This window comes from Drosophila suzukii, chromosome 4 (genome assembly GCF_043229965.1).
Source record: "Drosophila suzukii chromosome 4, CBGP_Dsuzu_IsoJpt1.0, whole genome shotgun sequence".
NCBI lineage: Eukaryota > Metazoa > Arthropoda > Insecta > Diptera > Drosophilidae > Drosophila > Drosophila suzukii.
In genome coordinates, this window is record NC_092083.1 from 130,388 (window position 1) to 153,488 (window position 23,101).

The 23,101-nt window shown below is 36.4% G+C and overlaps 1 protein-coding gene and 1 long non-coding RNA gene across 3 annotated transcripts; one reads left to right on the forward strand and one right to left on the reverse strand.

The window, feature by feature from the left end:
- Positions 1 to 326: 326 nt before the first annotated feature.
- Dyrk3 (Dual-specificity tyrosine phosphorylation-regulated kinase 3) lies at positions 327 to 22,308 on the forward strand. 2 transcript variants are annotated; one of them, XM_017088717.4, is made up of 6 exons: positions 327 to 472; positions 810 to 1,937; positions 1,999 to 2,861; positions 20,603 to 21,203; positions 21,261 to 21,632; positions 21,693 to 22,308. In XM_017088717.4, exons 2-6 carry the CDS (start codon positions 1,526 to 1,528, stop codon positions 21,983 to 21,985), a joined length of 2,541 nt encoding a protein of 846 aa, XP_016944206.2. In that variant the 5' UTR covers positions 327 to 472; positions 810 to 1,525; the 3' UTR covers positions 21,986 to 22,308. The 2 variants fall into 2 exon arrangements, with proteins under 2 accessions (XP_016944206.2, XP_016944207.2); XM_017088718.4 differs by having other exon boundaries at positions 420 to 556.
- Positions 9,396 to 11,175, reverse strand: LOC108020415 (uncharacterized). Its single transcript, XR_011604545.1, has 3 exons — positions 10,668 to 11,175; positions 9,600 to 10,454; positions 9,396 to 9,542 (listed from the first exon to the last, which is right to left on the reverse strand). It is a non-coding gene; the product is annotated as an uncharacterized lncRNA (long non-coding RNA).
- Positions 22,309 to 23,101: the final 793 nt, after the last annotated feature.

The window sequence follows — 23,101 nt, forward strand, 5'->3', positions numbered from 1 at the left end:
TTTTTTTGTTATTTCCTTAGCTCATCTGAGTACCGCGCTGAAAAACAGACCCGACGAAAAGCGTTAGTCGCGTATTTGCCTCTCGCTCCCTCCTATGGTTAGCTCGCGGTTTTCGTCGACCTGAGTACTAGGCCTTAGAAGCCACAGGTCCTAGATCAGCTGTTATTGGATGGTAGATGGTGGATGTGCTCTGTGCGAATCAGAGTTTTACATTTGTCAATTCGAACCGTTTCCAACGGATTGACTCTTTGGGAAGAGGATATTAGTTTTTCAAGCAGACGTGAAAGCCGATATGTGCTTTGTGTGTATAGCGTTATAGGAGGTATAAGTAAGCCGGACGGGTATTATAAGAGTTAAGGACACGGTCACATTCTGGTTCTCTTTGTTCGCTCTGAAAAATTGTGTATTCAAACATAGTTATATTGTACAATAAGTTTGGTTTGATTAAATTATAAAACTGGGCAAGCCCAAAGTATGTACACAACAATTTAATATCAATATTAAATTCTTTTTTAATGTATTGCTTGGAGTATGTGCTAAGCGGTGTGCGTTTCGTGTATGTATGCATGTTCATTAAAACATGAAAAGTCAGTGTTGACAATATTCCTCAAGTGATTGCGTTAAAGTATTATTATAAATTGTTATATTTTGATTTTATACCAAAGCATACAAAATTCGAAGAACTTATGTTTCCATAGTCTTTGTTTTTTTAAAGTTTTGTCAATGTGCAAAATTATCTACATCTTCATGCAAAGAACTGCATACTTTCTTAATGTTCAACTAGTAATTATATGATTTGTTTATTTTAGCATACAAACCTAAAGTTTTAGAAATATAAAACACAGCCAATACTTGTAATGGACAGCTCCGATCTAACTTATAATGTAACATTTTTGGCAATTCAACAAGGGCAATAAAACTATCAAAAAAATCAAAGCATGATTTGATACACTTAAAAAGTATGGTCTTTGGATTAGCATCTTTAGAAATTTAGTTAAAGCTAAAAAATAATACAATTTAATAGATACCAAACCTAAGAGGATGAAATTCTGTTAATGAGTAATAAAAGCGACGGTATGGCAAAAATAAAATATTACACATACTTCTGAAGAGACGAACGATTTAAATAACGAATATTAGCCTGAAACCCTACTACATCGAAAAATACCTAAAAAATATGATAAAATGTTTTGAATACGTTTTGAGAAATACATTTGGAAAATATTTCCGTAAATATATATATAAAAATATGACGTTCAGATTTCAAGGATAATAAATTTGAAAAAACTAAAACCACTACCAATTACTGGAACTCCGTAAAGGAAAAAATCAAAATATAGAATTAATTTTACCTTGTTTATGCAAGAGCATAAAGTACATATAATTACTCTGAGTCTAGCCAAAATAAGAGAACGAAAAAAGTTATTCTATTATTATATACATTCAATATAACTTATGAGTAAGTTTTCATTTTAAGTTTATAAATATAAAACTTAAAAACAAAAACAAACATAGTCAACGCACTATGGTTGGTTCTCAGCAAAAAAATAATCATATCGAATTGTCTGAGACACACGCATTAAGCCAAACTACCACATATACGTGTGAAAGTAATTTAAACACAACACCTCTGGAAAACATAAAAGTCTCTAAAGCACTTTCACCTCCAACATCACTACCTCACCTAAGAAATCAGATGATTAACCAAAATTCTACCCAGACTGGTATCACTCAAACTAATTCTCATACTTCAAGTCATCACGCATGTCGGGGCAGTGGATTGCAATATTTCAGTAGTAGCTATGGATCATCGGCAATGCTTCATGATAGTAAAGACGAATTACAACCACAGCTATCAAATAAATTTCCTAATTTCACTGAAAATGACAAAAATATAAACACTTCTGATGGTTGTGAACTTTCGGGGTCTATTCAAGGTAATAAACTTGCAATCAAATAAATTTAAATAATGGTATTATATATTATTAAATATTCTAGCAATATCTCTGCCTAATGTAACGACACTTTCCAAGAAAAACGACGTCCCCGGCTTACTTTTAGGTGCTATTTCAAGCAATTCTAAATCAAAATCGGAACCTGAATGTGAATCGCTAGTTTTATTTAACGAACCTCCAGTAATGGAGAACGACACCTTCTCCTTTCACGAGCAAATTATAATGTCTGGACAGCAAAAAAGCGAGTTACAGGAAAAACCAAAAGTACTCGTCGTTTCCCCACAACAAGTAATGATTTTATACATGCACAAGCTTACTCCCTACGAACGTACAGAAATACTCAGTTATCCACAAATATATTTTATTGGTGCTAATGCAAAGAAGCGCCCAGGAGTCTACGGCCCAAATAATTCTGACTATGATAATGAGCAGGGTGCTTATATTCATGTACCGCATGATCACGTAGCATATCGTTACGAAATGCTTAAAATAATCGGAAAAGGCAGTTTTGGACAGGTGATTAAAGCGTACGATCACAAGACTCACGAGCATGTTGCCTTAAAAATAGTACGCAACGAAAAGCGGTTTCATCGTCAGGCACAAGAAGAAATTCGGATACTTCATCATTTACGTCGCCATGATAAATATAATACTATGAACATTATTCACATGTTTGACTACTTTACATTTCGCAATCATACTTGCATTACATTTGAGCTGCTCAGCATTAATCTTTACGAACTGATCAAGAAAAATGGTTTCAAGGGCTTCAGTTTGCAGTTGGTACGAAAGTTTGCGCACTCTCTTCTTCAATGTTTGGATGCACTGTATAAAAATGACATTATTCATTGCGATATGAAACCAGAAAATGTGTTATTAAAACAACAGGGTCGTTCTGGTATAAAGGTGAGTCAAATTTTGCTTTTTAAACGACGTTGTGCAGTGCCTGATCGATTTCTGAATTCAGCAATTAGCAATTTCAGTATCTCTTGTTATCCGCAAAACAAGAGAAACCGCTATGGTCAAGTGCCGCGGCTATCACATATCCAGCTAATCCAATTATTTTTTATTTTTATTTTTTTTTTATAAATACGTTTTTTTGTCAGTCCTGTAATTTTGGGTGCTAATTTAAAATATGAAAAAAAGTTATATCCATGTTACTGTAAATATACCTCTAGATCGTTCCCTCCGTCTATGGGTTTGTCCAATATTATTCCTATTGTTTCCCAAAATGCCGCTTGGTGATAAATTAAATTCAAAATTCTTGCTTTAAACGATTAAGCAAGTTATTTACTTGCGCCACATATAGAACATTTGGAAGAAGATGACTTGCTCACTTAAGGCGTCGAATATATTGCCATTCACCAAAGTCAGTCGTTTGTACCATTTTTATACCCTTGCAGCATAGAGTAAGAATCTATATAGAGTCGCCAATTGCTCTGCCCAACCTCTGCTAAAAGCCAATTCAAGGCCAAGTTTGAAGCTAACTTAGGTGCGAAGCAACAGCAATAGGGATTTCAAAACAGTGAGCAAGAGCGGTGCAGAATGAGGTGGGAATGAATTACAAGTTCGATCGAACTTGTCAAAAAGAGGGGAAATAAGCATTTTTCGCCTAGGCATCATAGCCTCATTATCTAAAGAGAGCGGCAGAGCAATCGGCGCCTCTATATAGTTCATTACTCTATGCTTGCAGAGGGTATTATGATTTCAGTCAGAAGTTTGCAACGCAGTGAAGGAGACGTTTCCGACCCCATAAAGTACATATGTATATTCTTGATCACAAACAAATAAAACAACATATAATTCTAAAATAGATTTGTTAATACATACTTTTATTGCTGCACAAACTCTACATTTTCTTCTGCGTTCATTGCACGAGCTCAATTTCCTTGCAATACATGTTTATGCAAGAGTTAAAAAATACGTTCGTACGCATTTAGTTCATTTTTTTAGCATTTATATGTTTTTATTGCAAAATAATTAAACATATAAATGCCTTTAAAAGTAGCTAAAAATGAAACAAAGTATATTTTTTGGGTTTAGGGAAATTTCTTCAACAAAACAAATAAAATATGCTATGGTTCCACTGTATTATGAAAATATGGCCATTTATTTATGAAAATACGCAAAAAATACGATGATTCAGAAGATTTTATTGTTTCGGCCCTGGTTGCTGTCCTTATAACTTTGCTTGATGTACATCGTGTTAAAAAAAGACACGTGTTGCACTCAGTCATAAAGAGCATATCCATACACTGTTTTCACTCTAAGTGAGCACAATAAAAATGCTATGATATCTTCTTCTTGCCCAAAATGTATACTTTACAGCGAAGAACGAGTGCAGTATTTTTAAGAACACTACACTACTATACCCTTGCAGATAAAAAATTTTAGCTAAAATGTATTGGTCTCGTCAATACCTATCGACTGATTCAAAAAAAGTTTGCCACGCCCACTCTAACGCGCATAACGCTTAAACCTGTCTACAGCCCAAATAACCATATATTGAGATCATGGGTAGGTGGTGCATTTCAATCTCGCTTTGCTGCTTGCATATCTCCATTTCCCTTTGGTCCCATTTGCTGAGTAACGGGTATCTGATAGTCGAGATACTCGACTATAGCATTCTTCCTTGTTAAATATGGAGATATGAAATCTTTCTCCCTGTTCATCACTTTCTACACCCAAGTTTAATGGCACAAGTACAAATGATTGTTGGGAAAGTGAATTTTGAAAATCATGCGCGCTCTTGCACTTTCAATATTAAATATTGGGAGCACTTAATTTTAATTATTAATGTTAATTTTATTCCGCTGAATTAAAATACCTTGTTTTATACTAACCTATGGTCTGAAAGGTATTCATAATGGATTGAACGAAGTTTTGGTAGTTTTCACTTAATAATTATAACTGCAAGGGTATACAAGCTTCGGCTTGCCGAACTTAATTTCCTTTCTTGTTTTATTTATATTTTCATGTTCTCAAGTTAAGCCCGAAATGTTTTTAAACTGACCCCATTCGTGCGGAACCCAAGCCAAAAATTCCGGTAAAATTTTGTGAGCGAGCCTTTATGAATTGTCAACGATCGGGCTTACGCACATCAGGGCTTGATTTTTGAACATTTCGAAGGTTTTTTTTTCTGGGTGTAAAATGTAAACATCGATGTTTCTTTTGCATTTTTCGAATGTATATTTCTTTTGAAGTTGCATAGTCGAGTTTAGGGTATTTGATAGTTGTTGTAGATGTTCTAAAAATTATAAACTCTTACCATAATCAATTGATCTAAGGAAAATGTTCTAGCTTTGACCGTCTGTCCGTGTGAGCCCTGTGACCTCAGAAACTGAAGGCGCTATAAAGTTGAGACTAGGCATACAGATTCGAGAGGTTCCTGCCATCCATGGGCCACGCTTACCTAAACGACCACAAACGTCATAACTCGCCCGGCGCTCACATGATTTAAGATTTTGTATAATTGCAAGTGCAGAAACGTATTTCATGCAGTGTTTGGGATCCACAGAAGACCTAGCGATAAGACCAACATAAAACAAAATATTCAAGGGTTTCAAAGTCGTATATTATAGTACGGCAAACAAAATGGAACCCAAATGTAATTGATCAACACCCTATGGGAGGGAATGTTATTTTATAAACATGTTATTCAGTCTTATGGCGGGCGCCACTGGTTTTGCGACTTGTGGCCTTTAAAAATGGGTGCGCAACTGATGCAGGCGTCGCTTTCTCTAGTCTGCATGTAAAATCGCAACCTCTAGTTTCCTTTAGTTTCCGAAGCGTGGCTAGATCAACTATGTTAGAGATCATTTATTCTATGAACAATGAGTATATAAAGAAAACGTTACAGCATGGGTGACAACTAAAAGCTAAGGGATAAGAAAGTTTAGTTACTTTTACCCGTTTTCCTTATAAACTAGAGGGGTTTTTTAGGCTGCAGCTCCTAGGCTTCAATGCCGTTATTTACCACCTGCAAAGTTGCACACATCATAAAAATGCTAACTATTCAGGACTGCAATGTCATTTTGGGGCTCTTATGAATACCCATTAAACCACAAGGCTGATAGTCGCAGCTGATAAGTTAAAAGCAGTGTATAAAATTATAGGATACTGCCCGAATATTTATTTAAGCATGTTTATAAGAAAAGAGCTGTGTTCCGACAAATCCCGACGCTTCGGATCCTGGGCTTTGATAGATATTATAGATACTGCTGTTCCTAGGTAAAATTATAAAATGATTATAAACAATCGAAATATTTAAAAAAAAAGTACTCTTTTTTTCCTATTTTTTTGAATGTAAGGCGCTTGTGCAGTTTGAGGAGTTGAAGTGAGAGCAGCGGTGGCAAAGGCAGACTCCACTGTGTTTAAAAAGTGGTCGATGTCAGCTTTAAGGTTGAGTACAGGATTTAGCTCAATGTGCGAGCTAAAATATTTCCTATAGCACATCCAATTGGATTTATGTGAAGTCACTCCATTCGGTTGATCTTCGGATATTGGGCGACGGAGTAGATAAATCAGTAAAGGCGAGTGATCCGATGAAAGATCCGAAAGACTTTCGGCGCTTATCAGGGTCCTAGGAATGTTTTTAGTTTTGCGAAGTCAATTAAGTCGGGCATTTTTTTTGGTCTGTTGGCCAAGGGAAACGTAGCTAAGCATGTTGCTGGCTTTTATGATTGCATTTTAAACCTGCTTTCCATTTGGAGTCACGAGGCAAGATGTGCTTGGCACTGTAGTCTCCTGTTGCTATGAAGTGCTCGCCTAATGAGTTAAAAAACTGCAGAGCGAATGAGGGGGACAGTACACTGCGGCTAGAGTTGGTAACCACTATCCAGTTTTATTCTTATTGATGTGGATTGAATATAGATAGTTGCCAAATTCTTGTAGTGGTGGTGGTTAATACGGTTTCTAATCAAGATACCAGTCCCACCGCTTTCTTCACCATCGGGATGGTTTGTTGTGTAGAAACAGTAGCCTCTTAAATTAAACTTATATTTATTTGTAAGATGTGATTCTGAGACCAACATTACGTCGATATGTTTGTCAAGCAGGAATGGAGATAACTCAAGTTTATAACTCAAGCTGCACCTTTTAGTGCGAGGATCGTCTTTGGCCGATGGGTAAGCTACCCACACTGGGCAAGGGGTGTGTTTGGCAATTCATTGTACATTTTACAGGTTTGTGTGGTTCTTCTACAGTGATTCTACGATTTGAATGTAACAATTTTTCCTAAACTAACAATTTTCCTAAAATTTTCGTATAGACTGTTAATACTAACGCTTTTTGGAGTTATGGCGCATTTAAAATTATTTATTTTGATCCTTAAGTCTTTTTGGAGCTGTTTGAAGACACTGGGGTAGGTGAATCTTTCTATCGAATCTTTGTAGGAAAAGTTGATTGTAAATTTAGCGGTTCTAGCTCCTACGGTTTGGGCTATGGGCTTATCCCCTTAATTATCCCTATTTCAAATATATATATATCTTTTGTGATAGTTAGCTTGGCATGCGACGTCTTCAACGGCGAGAGACGTGTCTTCGCTAATTTTTTATCACGATTCACACTTTTTTATTTGATTCGGTTTATTTAAATTTATTTTAATGCATTTTGAACGTTTCCAATGTTTTAATTTTCACTTGTTCTTCAATTGTGTTCGGGCTATTGACCTTTGGTTGTGTATAATTTCACCATAGCTTTGATTTGATAGCACATTTATCCCTTGAACGGATGGCCTTTACATCCTAACAATTTTTAGGGGCACGGAATCACGAGTACTGCGGCCACAAACATCACAGTATGTCGGATGTCGTTCTTATGATTGAACCCCTCCACGTTTTTTGATTACACTGGCCGGCGTCGTCCAACACTTAAGATTCTTTCGAGCTGCTGTTCGGGTCCTCCTTAAGGACAGTTGCACTCCGTGGGCGGATACCCAAGCCTGTGGGAAAGTCGCCTTTCCTCGGAGCTGGCGGCTTCCGTCAGCAAGACACCAGAATGGATTCTGCCTCCCTTCTTCATTAGGCTATGGTCTTTTATACCAGATTAGAGCTTTTACTTAATTCACGGGAAGAATCGGATTAACTAGATGTTGCCACCCCGGAGTACTCGTATCTGGTATCATTCCTTCGTCCGAAAAACTATCCTAACGCATTTTATACCCGTTACTCGTAGAGTAAAAGGGTATACTAAATTCGTCGGAAAGTATGTAAAGGGCAGAAGGAAGCGTTTCCGACCCCATAAAGTATATATATTCTTGATCAGGGTCAATAGCCGAATCGATCTAGCCATGTCCGTCTGTCTGTCCGTCCGGATGAACGCTGAGGTCTCGGTAACTATAAGAACTAGGTTATTGGGATTTGTCATGAAGATTCCTGAGCTTCTTGGTCAGCGCAAGTTTGTTTCAGCAGGGTGCCACGCCCACTCTAACGCCCACAAACCGCCCAAAACTGTGGCACCTACAATATTGATCCTAGAATAAAAATTGTAACTGAAATGTATTGGTCCCATCAATATCTATCGATTGACCCAAAAAAAGTTTGCCACACACACAGACTTCAAAGAATCGTTAATATATACGCAGATATCTCGAAAACTATCAAAGATAGAGAATCGGTATTTTAGATTTAGATTCCGTAGCCTTGTACGCAGCACAAGTCTATTACGCGAATATGCCATGCCCACTCTAACACCCACAAACCGCCCAAGCCTCTGGCGCCTACAATTTTCATGCTATATAAAAAATGTTAACTGAAATTTTAACAAAACAAATGTGTCACGCCCACTCTAACGCCCATAACGCTTAGATCTGTTTACCGCCGGTAGGGTGCGCATTTCAATCTCGCTTTGCTGCTTGCATATCTCCATTTCCCATTAGCTGAGTAACGGGTATCTGATAGTCGAGGTACTCGACTATAGCGTTCTTCCTTGTTTTCATTTGTAATTCTTGTAGCTTAAAAGTTCAAAAAGAATTTTCAAAGTACCATGAGATTCTTTCATGTTCGTTGAATGAGGCGAGTTACCATATCTACACCCAGAAAAAAATGACCTAAAATGCCGAAAATAGCCTGGATTTTAGGTAAAATTGGCCTAAATCTAGAGCTAAGTCCATGTATGGCTTAAAATATGAGACTCCATAACTTAAAACTTTAGGTCACTAATGTCCTAAAATGTGGGCAATTTTTGGCCTAGATTTTAGGTAATTGGCTGCCTAAAAATATAAGAAAACCCCGAAGCCTACATTTTAGGCATCTTACGGACAAAAAGTTGGTGCAATTGTTGGCCTGTATTTTAGGCAATTGACTGCCTAAAATTATCAGGAAACCCAATGCCTAAAATTTAGGCATCTTACGGCCTAAGAGTTGGGCCAGCATTAACCTAAAACTTGACCCCCAGCCCAATTTCTGGGCCAAACGTGACCTAAAAATTAAGTACAAATGGTAAAAATAAATACAGAGTTCTGTATTGTCTTTTATTAAGTTACCTTATTTTTAAATTACATGATTTACACGTTATTTGCATTTTGATAAAACCTTGTTCGAAATTGACGATGATATCTGGATATTTAAGTTCAAAATCTCTTCTTATCTAATAAAAAATACAAGATATAATTAAAATAATAATAATAATAATAATAAATCGTACCTTGAATGTACTCTTTTAGTTTTTCGTATTTAAAGTCTTTTAATATTTGATCCATATCTAAAATGAATTTTCCATCATTTCTTGTTGTCGAGTAAGCCTACTGCGCAATACAAACTGCACGACTTTCCCAATACATATAAATACATACATATGTACATTGTACATATGTGAATGCAAAAACATTCACATACGCATTTGTAAAATGAATGTAGTATATATTACAAAAAGACAAGATATAAATAATTTTTATGACTATATTAAAAGAATTTTAAGAAAGAAACTAAATTCAGCACATGCCCAGTCGTAAATGACAGCATTCCAGCACGCGTTCTTTCATTATGAAATGGCATCAAAAAGGTGTTCCGGAAGTGATGAGTCTGTCCATTCTTTTTACACGGGTGCGGGACAAAAAAGAATGCACCCGTTGCATGCTTCTGGAAGCATATATCTGGAATGCACCTGGAAGTAACAAACTAAACACATTCTGGGTGTACTCTTTTTTAATGCACCTGGAAGCAACATACTAAACACATTCTGGGTGTATTATTTTTTAATGCACCTGGAAGCAACATACTAAACTCCTTCTGGGTGTACTCTTTTTTAATGCACCTGTAACATGTACCCAGGAATGCACCTAGAAGCATTCAAAAACGAAATATCTGGAAGTTTTCCCCAGGAATACATAAAACTGGATTTCAATTTCATATTTATTTTCATTTCAATATTCAAAAACGCAACTAATTTTTAATCGGAGTAACTCCCCTTCTGTACGGTGCTTTGGTGCTTCCTTCTTGTTTATGTACTTTTGTCATTTACGCAGTTCAGTCCTTGGTGTGCCCAATCATTTTTTCGATTCTGAAAAATATAAAGCAAATTGAATATTATATATTTTGAAATATGTGCATATACATTACAAATATACAATATGTTTATTTTGTATGTACAATTTACATACAAATAGTTATTATTTTATTTGTTTAATATGTTTTTAGTTTGAATGTTCAGTGTACATGTACTGTGTTATTTTATTGTGTTCATATTGAACTAAATTATCTACACTTTACTTACCTGTGAAAATATTGATGTAAAATTGGTGGCAGAAAGCAACAAACTTTTTCAAATCACGTGGCACGAACTTCACTTTTCAGAACTAAAAATGCAACTGACGAGAAATGCAAGAGACAAGAAAAACCGCTCGCTTCCTTGCATGTTCCCTTTTGTCTTTATTATTTGTTTGTCAAGAGAACAGTTCCGAAAAAAGACGATTGTAAAAAAAATGCGCATCGGCAACCTTCGGGTTTCAGTTTGGTTTTTTTACATTCCCACTAAAATGCACCTGGATGCACTATATTGAAATACACCCAGATGGCACCCAAAAGACTGCCCCCAGCACGCACATTTTGCTGGGTAAATTTGCATGCGTGCTGTTTTGCGTAAAAAAGATACGACCCAGAACTATTTCTTTCGGAATACGTTCCCGAAACGGGTGTTTGGGCATGCTTCTGGATGCATTATTCTGAAACACTTCTAGAAGGCACCGCAATAGAATGCACCCAGCACGCACATTTGCCTTGGAAAATTTGCATGAGTGCTGTTTTGCGTAAAAAAGGTACGACCCAGAACTATATTTTTTTAAAACACGTTCCGCAACTTACGACTGGGTGTGCGCAGTTGCATGCATGTATGTGTATACATATGTACGTATGTATGTGTGTAAAAAGGGAAGTTCCAGAAGAAAACAGTTTTATTAACTAACTTCATATAATATAATAATAACTATCCTTATTAACTATATTATTTACATTACTTACCTGCTTACTTATTAATAAAAACCGACCACCTTGTAAAACTTTTTAAATGAACTTCACCTTGTACAAAATATCCCAGTCGTAAATGACAGCATTCCAGCATGCGTTCTTTCATTATGAAATGGCATCAAAAAGGTGTTCCGGAAGTCTGTCCATTCTTTTTACACGGGTGCGGGACAAAAAAGGATGCACCCGTTGCATGCTTCTGGAAGCATATATCTGGAATGCACCTGGAAGTAACAAACTAAACACATTCTGGATGTACTCTTTTTTAATGCACCTGGAAGCAACATACTAAACACCTGGGTGTATTCTTTTTTAATGCACCTGGAAGCAACATACTAAACACATTCTGGGTGAATTCTTTTTTAATGCACCTGTAACATGTACCCAGGAATGCACCTAGAAGCATTTAAAAACCAAATATCTGGAAGTTTTCCCCAGGAATACATAAAACTGGATTTAAATTTCAATTTTTATTCTCATTTCAATATTCAAGAACGCAACTAATTTTTAATCGGAGTAACTCCCCTTCTGTACGGTGCTTTGGTGCTTCCTTCTTGTTTATGTACTTTTGTCATTTACGCAGTTCAGTCCTTGGTGTGCCCAATCATTTTTTCGATTCTGAAAAATATAAAGCAAATTGAATATTATATATTTTGAAATATGTGCATATACATTACAAATATACAATATGTTTATTTTGTATGTACAATTTACATACAAATAGTTATTATTTTATTTGTTTAATATGTTTTTAGTTTGAATGTTCAGTGTACATGTACTGTGTTATTTTATTGTGTTCATATTGAACTAAATTATCTACACTTTACTTACCTGTGAAAATATTGATGTAAAATTGGTGGCAGAAAGCAACAAACTTTTTCAAATCACGTGGCACGAACTTCACTTATCAGAACTAAAAATGCAACTGACGAGAAATGCAAGAGACAAGAAAAACCGCTCGCTTCCTTGCATGTTCCCTTTTGTCTTTATTATTTGTTTGTCAAGAGAACAGTTCCGAAAAAAGACGATTGTAAAAAAAATGCGCATCGGCAACCTTCGGGTTTGAGTTTGGTTTTTTTACATTCCCACTAAAATGCACCTGGATGCACTATATTGAAATACACCCAGATGGCACCCAAAAGACTGCCCCCAGCACGCACATTTTGCTGGGTAAATTTGCATACGTGCTGTTTTGCGTAAAAAAGATACGACCCAGAACTATTTCTTTCGGAATACGTTCCCGAAACGGGTGTTTGGGCATGCTTCTGGCATAGAGTAATGAACTATATAGAGGCGCCAATTGCTCTGCCGCTCTCTTTAGATAATGAGGCTATGATGCCACCTAGGCGAAAAATGCTTATTTCCCCTCTTTTTGACAAGTTTGATCGAACTTGTAATTCCTTCCCACCTCATTCTGCACCGCTCTTGCTCACTGTTTTGTTTTTGTTTTTAATCGAAATCCCTATTGCTGTTGCTTCGCACCTAAGTTAGCTTCAAACTTGGCCTTGAATTGGCTCTTAGCAGAGGTTGGGCAGAGGTTCGGGCAGAGCAATTGAAACCTCTATATAGATTCTTACTCTATGCTTCTGGATGCATTATTCTGAAGCACTTCTAGAAGGCACCGCAATGGAATGCACCCAGCACGCACATTTGCCTTGGAAAATTTGCATGCGTGCTGTTTTGCGTAAAAAAGGTACGACCCAGAACTATGTTTTTTTAAAACACGTTCCGCAACTTACGACTGGAATGACGCGAGTGATGGCAACGATAGCATAAGAGGTTTAGCTGCGTATTGCATTTATATATCGGGTGTCGTCCACGTCTTACCTTACACGTTTCACTAGAGTAGGCAGATGTTAATAAATTAGTTTTCTTAAAATAGTACCTTAAATAATTTATTAAATAATTATAAGCAATACCATTATTATTTGGCTAGGTCCAACATCAATATGTAACAGACATATTTCGTTAAAAAGGCTTTTAGCTGTCAAATATTTTTAGGTAAAATGCTTTATTTTTAAGACCCACGGTGACCCAAAATATTAGGCTGTTCGTCACCTAAAATATGTGGCAAAAAGTACAAAATTGCCAAATTTTAAAATTTGTAGGTCATGCGTGACCTAAAATTTGGTCCATATTTTTTCTGGGTGTACGGAATCAATATCACATCTGATAAGATTATGCGTACAAGTTGTATAAGCCATTATTCTACAGTTTACTAGAGTAGGGAAATTAATTAGTCGCAATAGGCAAACGCAAATTTTTATTAATATGTTTGTGTGACGAATCGATTCTTTCAATGAAGTCAAAAGCAAATTTTAATTAAGATGTTGGTGTAATTTTTCACACATCTTCATCCGAAAGTTTAATAAAGACGCGTTCAATAACGTGGGGTGGCTTGATTGCTGATATAAAGGAAGTACCAAGAACGAAGATACGAAAAACACGGGAGTACTTTCTGTTTGTTGCGCGACGTGCGTGGGTGTTTATTTGGACACTTGAAAATTATAACTAATTAAGCTTGACTTAACTAAAGCACAGCAGAGCGGAGCGGAGGCTTAGGGGAGAGATGGGGAGGGAGAGTGAAAGGTAGTTCGAGCGAGCAAAATGTGGACATCTGGAGAAAACTGCCGCTCAACACTCCCTCCAGAAATTAAAAGCCCCGTTGGCATGACCAAAGTGAATATAAAGAAAACTAAAGAAATCAAATTACTAAACGGCGTATTTTAATTCTTAGAACAACGTTTTAGTTATTTTGCCTCATCATAAAGTAAGGAAAGGAACCCTTTTAAAAAAGTGGTAAATACTCGTAACACTAATAAGCATGTCTAGTTTGTAAAATGGTTGGCCACTTTGTGACTAATGGTTCTAAATTTAAAGGAGTTAGTGTTGTGGACAGATAGAAATTTATCAAAAATCAGCGATAGTGCAATAGATGCTTTAAGCACTCCTCTTTCAAGTTAATTAATAATTAATTAATTAATATATATTTTAGTTTACAACCCTTTAATTTTGCCAAATTGACGAATAGGCAACACTGAGTATATTGTGAGGTACAACTAGTTAAGCCTTAAAAACGATTCAGTGACTGTTAGGTGACGGTTAATATCGTAAGAACTCGAAAAATTCGACAAAAAATAGAAATGTAATAGAAATGTGCCGCTTTATAGATACCGTCCAATCGAACCAAACAATCCATATTTGGGCAGAATCCATAGAAGAATAAGTTTAAATTTATTTTTCATAGCTTTGTATTGTAAGGCCTGTTAGCTGTTAGCCTTGCTCCGAAAATTTGAATTTCAGTATTGACTCCTTTCCCTCCCATTCTAGCTTTTATAGTTTCCGAGATTTCAGCGTTCATACGGACAGACAGAAAGACAGACGGGCATGGCTCGTTCGACTCAGATAGAGGTCCTGATTAAGAATATATTTACTGTATAGGCTCGGTACGCTTCCTTCAACCTGTTTCATATACCCGAGTATGTACGAGTATCGGGTATTAAAATGTCACATCTTGCAAACGAATGACGTTAAGGTTTTTTTGTCGATAGGTATTGATATAATAAATTCAATTAAATTTAAAGTTATTTTTCACCTTAAATTTGAGGGTGTAGCGCAATTTGTAAGCGCTTTAAAGGGCGTGGCACTCGGTTAAATCCAAATATTGTATAATGCCAACTTTCAGAATGTAGGACAAGCCTGATCAAAATGATTTGGAAAATTTCAGGAAGTCTCGTTCGTAGTCTTTTAAAATTGAAAACATTTTAAGAAATTGATTTTCATTTTCATAATGGGCTTTGCATTTTTGGAGCGAATTTAGATGGAACATATTGATGTGCTTTTTTTTTATAAAGTTCTCCAATAATGGCACTGTAAAATAGATTTGAATTGACTCAGAAACTGTTTTTATACCCGTTACTCGTAGAGTAAAAGGGTATACTAGATTCGTCGGAAAGTATGTAACAGGCAGAAGGAAGCGTTTCCGACCCCATAAAGTATATATATTCTTGGTCAGGATCACTAGCCGAGTCGATCTAGCCATGTCCGTCTGTCCGTCTGTCCGGATGAACGCTGAGATCTCGGAAACTATGGGAGCTAGGCTATTGAGATTTGGCGTGCAGATTCCTGAGCTTCCTACGCAGCGCAAGTTTGTTTCAGTAGACTGCCACGACCACTCTAACGCCCACAAACCGCCCAAAACTGTGGCTCCTACAGTTTTGATGCTAGATAGAAAATTTTAACTGAACTGTAATGTTCTCATCAATACCTATCGATTGACCCAAAAAAAAGTTTGCCACGCCCACTTTAACGCCCACAAACCCCAAAACCCTGTGACGCCCACAATTTTCATTCTAGATAAAAAATTTTAACTGAAATGTATTGGTATCGTCAATACCTATCGATTGATCCAAAAAAATTTGCCACGCCCACTCTAACGCCCATAACGCTTAAATCTGTATACCGCCGGTAGGTGGCGCATTTTAATCTCGCTTTGCTGCTTGCATATCTCCATTTAGCTGAGTAACGGGTATCTGATAGTCGAGGTACTCGACTATAGCGTTCTCCCTTGTTTTTTTTTAATTTGCTCTAAAATTTTTCGCGGGACATTGTTTCTTATCGTTTTGGCAAATGGTTTTTCTTGCCCTTAGACACAAATTGGATACAATAACAACAGAAATGAGGTCTTAAAATCACCATATAAATACCGAAAAAATCACTTCTTAAGGATTTTAGTTACTTAGATTAAGTTATATACAAATAGAGTTGATAAGTTGGGAGTCCCTTACTTAGAAACTAATATCGAGGAGAAATCATATAGCAATATCTTTTTAATAAGTTTAAAGCTTTTTGCCTTCGTAAACTTTGTGATGGAATACTTTCTATAGTGTCGGAAACGCTTCCATCTACTTGTTGCATACACTTCTTAGTTTAAGCGCTATCTTTCGAGTGGAGTATTACTTTCACTGACCACACCATCACGCACTACTACACTCACGTCACCTCAGTCGCCCATAACCCTAAAGCTTGTATGGCGCCCACATAAGCATATATTGTAATCGCCGCTAAGTGGCGCCTTGCAATCCCTTGCACACCCTTAAGCTGAGTAACGGTTATCTAATAGTCGAGGCGCTGGACTATATCGAACTTCCTTCGGCATTTATTAAAAATTCTATATTTATAACTAGCTTTTCGGTCGCGACTTTGTACGCGTTTAAGAACGTGTTTTGTCTTTTTAAAATAAATATTTTGGTTGTCTATTTTCCCCCTTTGTCCCCTTGCCCAGTTCTTCTGTGAGCATTTTTTATACCCGATACTCGTAGAGTAACGTCCGTCTATCCGTGTGAACGATGTGATCTCAGCAACTAAGAGCTAGAGGGTTGAGGTTTCAGATACAGATTACGCAGTACGCAACGCAAGTTTGTTGCGACAGAAAACGCACAAACGCTTTAATCTGTCTGCCGCCCATATAACCATATATTAAAATCGCGTAAAGCTGGCGCATTACAAACTCGATTTGCTGCTGGTTTATCTATATCTTCCTTTTGCTCCCTTTAGCTGAGTTGATTTCACGCGTTCAAGATTACATTTTTATACCCGTTACTCGTAGAGTAAAAGGGTATACTAGATTCGTCGGAAAGTATGTAACAGGCCGACCCCATAAAGAATATATATTCTTGGTCAGGATCACTAGCCGGGACGATCTACAAGACAAGACAAGCTACAATACTGGGATTAGGCATGCAGATTCCTGAGATTCCTGCGCATCGCAAGGTAGTTCCAGCAATGTGCCACGCCCACAAACCGCTCCTACAGTTTTGATGCTAGAACAAAAATTATAACTGATATGTATTGTTCTCATCAATACCTATCAATTGCCACGCCCACTTTAACGCCCACAAACTTCAAAAAATCGCAAATATGAACGCGGATATCTCGGAAACTATCAAAGATAGAGAAATGGGATCTCAGATTTAGATTCCGTAGCCGTAGATTCGTCGTAAAGTATGTAACAGGCAGAAGGATGCGTTTCCAACCCAATAAAGTATATATATTCTTGATCAGGCATTAGCCGAGTCGGTCTAGCCATGTCCGTCTGTCCGTATGAACGCCGAAATCTCAGAAACAATAAGAGCTGGAATGTTGGGACCTGGTGTGCAGATTCTTGGGCTTCCGGAATGCCACGCCAACTCTAACGGCCATAACACTAAAACCTTTCTAGCGCTCACATTTTTTAATATTTTGTAAACCCATCTACATTTCTGCTGCAATTAAATATGCCTTTGTTTAGCTGTATGATTTTGATAAAGCGTGTCGGATGAGAAAAACGCTGGTATATTAAATGGCAGCCCTCCGAATGTAAAAAATGTTGATAGTTTATTTATTTAGTAGATCTTATAATAAAGTTTCGTCACAAAAGTTGATATCAGAAAGGTGCGATCGTTACTAGATTTTTAACTCGTTAAGAGGTGTTTTTGTTTGTTATCGGAAGTTTTTGTTTTATACATCAGTCATATAATTAATCTACTTTCCCAAAATCGTAGAGTTTCCGTTTCTTATATGGAACTGTAAACAGCAATTTAAATGATTCCATGACCCTAAAATAGCATTTGAATACGCACAAAATACAAAATTCAATATTGTCCAAAGTTGAGGAATCTCAAGGGCAGTTTAAAGCTTTCGAGTAAAGTATTTCAAAGTTCCTGTTTTTTTTTTTAAATTTGCTCTAAATTTTTTCGCTTGGGACATTGTTTCTTATCGTTTTGGCAAATGTTTTTTTTTGCCCTTAGACACAAATTGGATACAATAACAACAGAAATAAGGTCTTAAAATCGCCATAAAAATACCGAAAAAATTACATTTTAAGGATTTTAGTTAGTTAGATTAAGTTATATACAAATAGAGTTGATAAGTTGGGAGAATAGCATTTGAATATGCACAAAATACAAAATTCAATATTGTCCAAAGTTGAGGAATCTCAAGGGCAGTTTAAAGCTTTCCAGTAAAGTATTTCAAAGTTCCTTTCTAACGACATATAGCACATTTATTTAGCCTTACAATACGTGTCGTATGTCTAAAGTTGAGGAATCTTAAGGGCAATACACTTTGGGGATAAACTAAAATCGTTAGAGCCGATTTTGAGAAATAAAAAAAAACTTAAAAGTCTGAATAAAATAAAGCTTGCCCATAATTTTTAAACGGTGGTATTTAGACATATCCTGTTAGAAAGGCGTACAAAGTATTTTAAATTACCGGTCTAACCACATTTAAGCACATATAGCACAAGACAGTAGCATCAGTAGTTCACAAGTTACGGGTGCACAAAATCTATCTATTTATAGCTGTTTTCCCGCCAAACTAGCGAGTTTTTTCAGAAGTGGTAAAACTAAAGCTTTTTGTTTTAATCTGTTTACCAACGTCTAGACTGTAAAGCCCTAAAATAACGTTTTGGGACAAACTGACAAACAAAATAAAATTTTAGTTTTGACAAGTCCGCTAAAATGTTGTTTTGCTCATAACTGTTGAACGGAGCATCGGAATTATACAAATGAGGTGTCACTTGACGCGTATTTTAAGTGAGAATACAACTAGACTAATTAACTTTCATTTATCCGCAACGGCCCCAATATGTCAAATGTTCTACATTTTAAATTTAACTGTTCTTTCTTCCAAACCAATTGATTTTTTCTAAGTCCTGGTATGCAATACTTACTTTTTGCGATACCTTTCAATTGATGAATTACTCGTAACGATCACAGTAGATTTTAATTTCTTCGTGTATATATAGTAGTCGCCTTCCCACACTCTCCTGGTGCGTTTCGTCACTACGCGGAATGCCGTCCACAGTGATAAAAATCCGACTACCATATCATATAGCTGCCATAGAAAGGATCTAAAAGTTAGTAATGGAAATAAATGGTGTAATTAATTGAATATTTATTTTAACTGCAAGGGTATATAAACTTTGGCTTGCCTAAGCTAACTTCCTTTCTTACTGTTTGAACAATCATATCACTGAAAAAGATAGGCTTTAATTTTCAAGGGTCCAAAAACTATTTTTTTCGAAAAATCGAAAAAATTAACTGAAATCGATCATTTATTCTGAAGACAGATCTTTTGTTTATAATTAGAAAAAAAAACCTTTCGGATTTATTTTCCACCCCAAAAGCAAATTCGGAAAAACACTATACTATACTATACTTAAATTCTATCCCTCGCGTTAAAAGTTTAATTTTATAAATGCACATATCGGTATTTAATTTGCATTAAAAGTACCCTTAAAACAATAAAATAAAAGAAAAACAAGGAAGAACGCTATAGTCGAGTACCTCGACTATCAGATACCCGTTACTCAGCTATATGGAGATATGCAAGCAGCAAAGCGAGATTAAAATGCGCCACCTACCAGAGGTATACAGAATTAAGCGTTATGGGCGTTAGAGTGGGCGTGGCAAATTTTTTTGGATCAATCGATAGGTATCGACGAGACCAATACATTTCAGTTAAAATTTTTTATCTAGCATGAAAATTGTGGCCGTCACAGGTTTTCGCGGTTTGTGGGCGTTAAAGTGGGCGTGGCAAGGTGAGAACAATACATTTCAGTTAAAATTTTTATTCTAGCATCAAAACTGTAGGAGCCACAGTTTTGGGCGGTTTGTGGGCGTTAGAGTGGGCGTGGCACTGTGCTGAAACAAACTTGCGCTGCGTAAGAAGCTCAGGAATCTGCACGCCAAATCTCAATAGCCTAGCTCCCATAGTTTCCGAGATCTCAGCGTTCATCCGGACGGACAGACAGACGGACAGACGGACATGGCTAGATCGACTCGGCTAGTGATCCTGATCAAGAATATATATACTTTGTGGGGTCGGAAACGCTTCCTTCTGCCTGTTACATACTTTCCGACGAATCTAGTATACCCTTTTACTCTACGAGTAACGGGTATAATAAAATATTTAATAACAAATAAGCGGCTATGTAACAATTGGCCTAATAATTTTTTTTTATACATTGATTTTGTATTCGGTATTACGTGTGTGCTAAATAAATCGCTTAGCGCTGAAATTGGTTAGATTTTATATGACTTAAAATTAAAGATTCAGTTTTTAATCATATTCTCCATAAATATGTATATATATTAATCCCAGTGCTTAAGAAGTATTAAATAATTTTGTGGTTTTTTATCTTTAAAGGTAATTGACTTTGGGTCATCCTGTTTCGAGGATCAGCGTATATACACATATATACAGTCACGCTTTTATCGCGCTCCAGAGGTAATTTTAGGGGCAAAATATGGCAGAGCCATCGACATGTGGTCGTTGGGTTGTATTTTAGCAGAGCTGCTATCGGGACACGCATTGTTTCCTGGTGAAAATGAAAGCGACCAATTGGCTTGCATTATTGAAGTCTTGGGAATGCCAAATAAAAATATATTAGCTAGCTCGAAGAGGTCAAAGTCGTTTTTCAGCCCAAAAGGGTATCCCCGGTACTGCACTGTTCGCACCATGTCTGACGGAATGGTGGTCCTAATTGGTGGACAGTCACGGCGAGGTAAGCCACGTGGCCCACCATGCTCAAAGAGTCTATCCAAAGCGCTGGATGGATGCAAAGATCCCCTATTTCTTAATTTCATACGTGGTTGCTTAGAATGGGATGCAGACAAACGACTAACTCCATCCGAGGCTTTAAAGCATCCATGGCTTCGCCGTCGCTTACCGAGACCGCCAAGTAGCTCAAGTGGCTGTGGTGGGGTGAGTGGTGTTTGTTTTAGTGGTAACCAATCCCCAGTAACAGGTAAAAGAGATTTACAGTGTTAAGGTTTGTTATATATATATATATATTTGTTTACAGGACATAATAAGAACTTGTCGACCGAAGTAACTCCAGCGTCAACGTCTGCTACATCTATTTCTTTAACTATCAAAAGAGATAGCAGCCATTCCAGTCTTCGTCTAAAATATGGTGGTGTTACGGAAGCAGACTTCAAACTTGCAAAATGCGGGCCGGAGGGTTCAGTAGGTGCAACAAAACCACCTTTGATGAACACTGATATTTTAGTAGACAGCTTAAAAAAAACTACAGTTGCGTCACCTCGCTTACCTTCAACGCACTCTGCTGACTCCGGCGGAATAAATATTCAAAGCACTGTGGACGTCGGAACATCAAAATATTATCCGCCTTCACTTTCATATTTACCGCATATGAATAATAATGAGAATAACCGTAAATTTAAAGACTACTCTATATATTGAACCCTTGAAAACTTTTATATATATTTTTTAGGATTATTAAAATTCTCCGGCTCGTTAAACAGCTCCGCAAACTCATTGACACAATTGGAACAAGTCACAAACTTAGATGTCTTGGGAGAATTCTCTGCTTCTACCACACCAAATTTACCTGCAACAGATACTGGCTATACGTTTGATTCGGGTTCAGTGGCCATAGGTATTGCACAAGAATCCTTGGTTACTCTAGCAAGCACGTATGCAATGGATAAATCTATCGACATTATTGGGAAGACAAATTTATCTCTACATTCTAATAAGATAAAATTACAGTCGAATGATATGTAGCTAATTTTTGACAATATGAAATACGCTATGTAAGAGATTAGAAGCAGTACTATATGTTGTTATCTGATTTATTGACAACGCACTGCCATACAAGTGATAAACTAAATACGTCTTGGCCCTGATTTGCATTGCTCTAGTATAGGCATGAAATCGCACATGGACAAAAGAGATCTCACAAAGTAAAATTAAAATGTATGCATTTTAATTACAAAAAGCGTAAACCCGTTATTTGAGTAAAGCTTAATAAAAATGTTAGGAAATTTTGTTTAATGTTGCAAACTTACTTTATTTCATATAAATAAAAACCCTAATACAAGATTGTATCCACATATTGAATTTTTTATTTAAACTCCGATCAAAAAATCGACCGGATTAAAAAAAAATCCAAATGCTTTCATGACGTATAATAACAATATACAAAATTTAATAAATTTTTATAAGTTTTTAGATAAAACAAGAGAAATCGCCCTAGTCGGTGGCCTCGACTATTGGATACCCGTTACTCCTCTAAAGGGAGTGCGAGAGGTCTGGAAATATGGTTCAAGATATCTGCATTTTTCACTAAAATACCAGCCTATAGCTACACCTAGCCTATAGCGCCCCTTGCGGCTCTGTAGCATGTAGATTTTTACAAAATATTAAAAAATGTGAACGCTGTTTTTATACTAGTTTCTCAGCTTTATATAGTAGCTATCGGAATAAAACTTTTCCCAAGGGCCTTCTTTGTATAGTAGGTAGTATATAAATAGGATCGGACCGGATTCGCGTTGGTAGAAACAGAAAGAACATAATTGTTTTTTATTTGGATGAGTATATCATGAAAAGTTAATGAGACAATAAAATAAAACAAATTAAAACTTCATTGATTTTGATCATATTCTCTTCTACTGTTTGGTAAATAATTATTTAAGATTTCAGAACTTGAAATTTATTTATATAAATGATTGTTTTCTATTTAGCCCCAGTCTAAATAGCCAAAGTAAGTACATGTTTGCAAATTTTGCCTGTTGGACTCTCAAGTTATTACCAATACAGTGGTCAAAAATGTTTCAATTTTTTTTTTAATATTTGTTATCTGCGACCTTTGTTTATCGATAATACTCGGAAATCGGTGAA